This window comes from Cyprinodon variegatus, unplaced genomic scaffold (assembly GCF_000732505.1).
Source record: "Cyprinodon variegatus isolate N-32 unplaced genomic scaffold, C_variegatus-1.0 Scaffold46, whole genome shotgun sequence".
Lineage (NCBI taxonomy): Eukaryota > Metazoa > Chordata > Actinopteri > Cyprinodontiformes > Cyprinodontidae > Cyprinodon > Cyprinodon variegatus.
The window spans coordinates 1,811,181-1,812,938 of record NW_015150499.1 but is presented as its reverse complement, the minus strand read 5'-3'; the positions used below and the strand labels follow the sequence as shown (position 1 = coordinate 1,812,938).

General features: G+C 37.3%; 1 protein-coding gene across 1 annotated transcript in view; it reads right to left on the bottom strand.

The window, feature by feature from the left end:
- Nucleotides 1-689, bottom strand: part of LOC107082024 (globoside alpha-1,3-N-acetylgalactosaminyltransferase 1-like) — a 9,076-nt gene extending 8,387 nt beyond the window's left edge. Inside the window, exon 1 of the mRNA XM_015370444.1 lies at nucleotides 682-689. Within this exon, the coding sequence (XP_015225930.1) occupies nucleotides 682-689 (8 nt within the window). The remainder of the gene's footprint in view (nucleotides 1-681) is intronic.
- Nucleotides 690-1,758: the final 1,069 nt, after the last annotated feature.

The following is a 1,758-nucleotide window of genomic DNA, read 5'->3' as shown; positions in this document are numbered from 1 at the left end:
ACGGAAGGTTTCCAGATGGATATGCGGAGCAAATCCATCTGGCGGAGTCAGGTTATCATATAGTAGCATCTGTGGAGCAATCTGTATGGGTCAGGGATCCGCCCCCTTTTTAAAGGGACAGGGCGCACTACTATCAGATCGAACCCGGAAGTAGGGCCTTTATGTGCTGTGGGTTACATTAGCAGCGACCGTCTAGGTACTCCATAATTGTTACAGAAACATACAGGGAAAGCTCAGGTCAATCAACAAAATCAATCAACTTTGGATCCATTAATTAACCAATAACTTTCATCCACATTCGATTCTCTCTTATCATCCTCCCAATCTGAAGATGGTTCTTTTAAGTAAATGTCTGAGAAAAAAAAAATATTTTAATCACTATGAAAGCTTTTGACAACCAAGTTTTTTTAAGATTTAGACATGGAGGAAATGACCGAAAAAATGGAGAAAGTAAAAAGCCTGCATTGGGATGGAGTCAAACACGGTATTGCCTGGTACATTCCCCTTACGGTCTAAGGAGAATTAATAAATGTATCATTAAATATTCATAAACCTGAACTCGTGACCCCTACAAACCATAATAGCTTTAAGAGGCTTCCTATCCAAACTGTCAACTACCCTCTTTCAATTTCCCAGTTTTCTAGTTGTGATCAAAGCAGTGCTTTGATGATGCATTCCTACATCCTCATACCTGCAAAACGTTCCTTATTTTATGCAGAAGCACCTGCAGAACTACCTGCACATTATTAGATACAGGAGTTCCAATCACTTCACATCATATGGCCACAGGTTTATAAATTGAAGCACCAAGGCATGCAGACTCATGATGGGAGGCCTCACTGAATAATGCAGTGGGTCTGCTGGCAGAAGCAGACAATAGATGGTCCCTGAAGGAGAACTTGAGATCTGCGTCTGCTTAAGTGGATCAGCATCCTATCAGCTATGAAGATTTTTTTTTCCCCAATTCCCTTTAAGTTGAACTCTACTCAATGTTTCTACTGCATTTTGCACCATATTTTTCTGATCACATCTGCATTTTATAAATCGAAATATTAATTTAAATGTTGTAAGCTTCTCTTTCACTGTTGAGAAACTGTATGCATCGAAATGTTGTATACACTCTGTGTATATAAGATGACAAAGTTTGTCTATGTTTAATGAGAATAAAATCATAATATTATGAGAATAATGTTGTATTTTATGACAACTCTTACAAGAAGTACCTTTTTTTTTTCAAAAATTAGGAATGTTCAGGATCCTTTGAAGGATCTGTTGCAGATTCCTAAATTTCCTATCTTTAAACAAAGATTTGAAAAGCAGCCCATTGAAGAGGACAGAAGGAATACTGTGGCTGGAGGATCTGAGAGGAGATGTTATCAAAGTGCAAACAGAAAGGTGCATCACTGTGGCCTTTATTTCCTACATCTGCAAAGGACATGTCCATTTACCCCCAACTCAATGATAAGATCATTTTTACTAGGGATGCACGATATAATCGGCCCCCTATCGGTATCGGCCTTAAAACTGATATATTGATCAGCTTCTGAGTTTCTAAAGTCTAACAAAAAAAATACTTCTTCCTCAAAAACTTCTTTTTTACAGACTTAAAAACTTCTAAAGACGAGGGAAAAAATATTGATCCATTAAAATATCCCAATATCTTCATATGCTGATATATATTGCCATTTAAAAACACCATATCAATCTCTTTTACTGATGAAATATTGCTATATGTCATCGTTATGCTACGAAATCCCC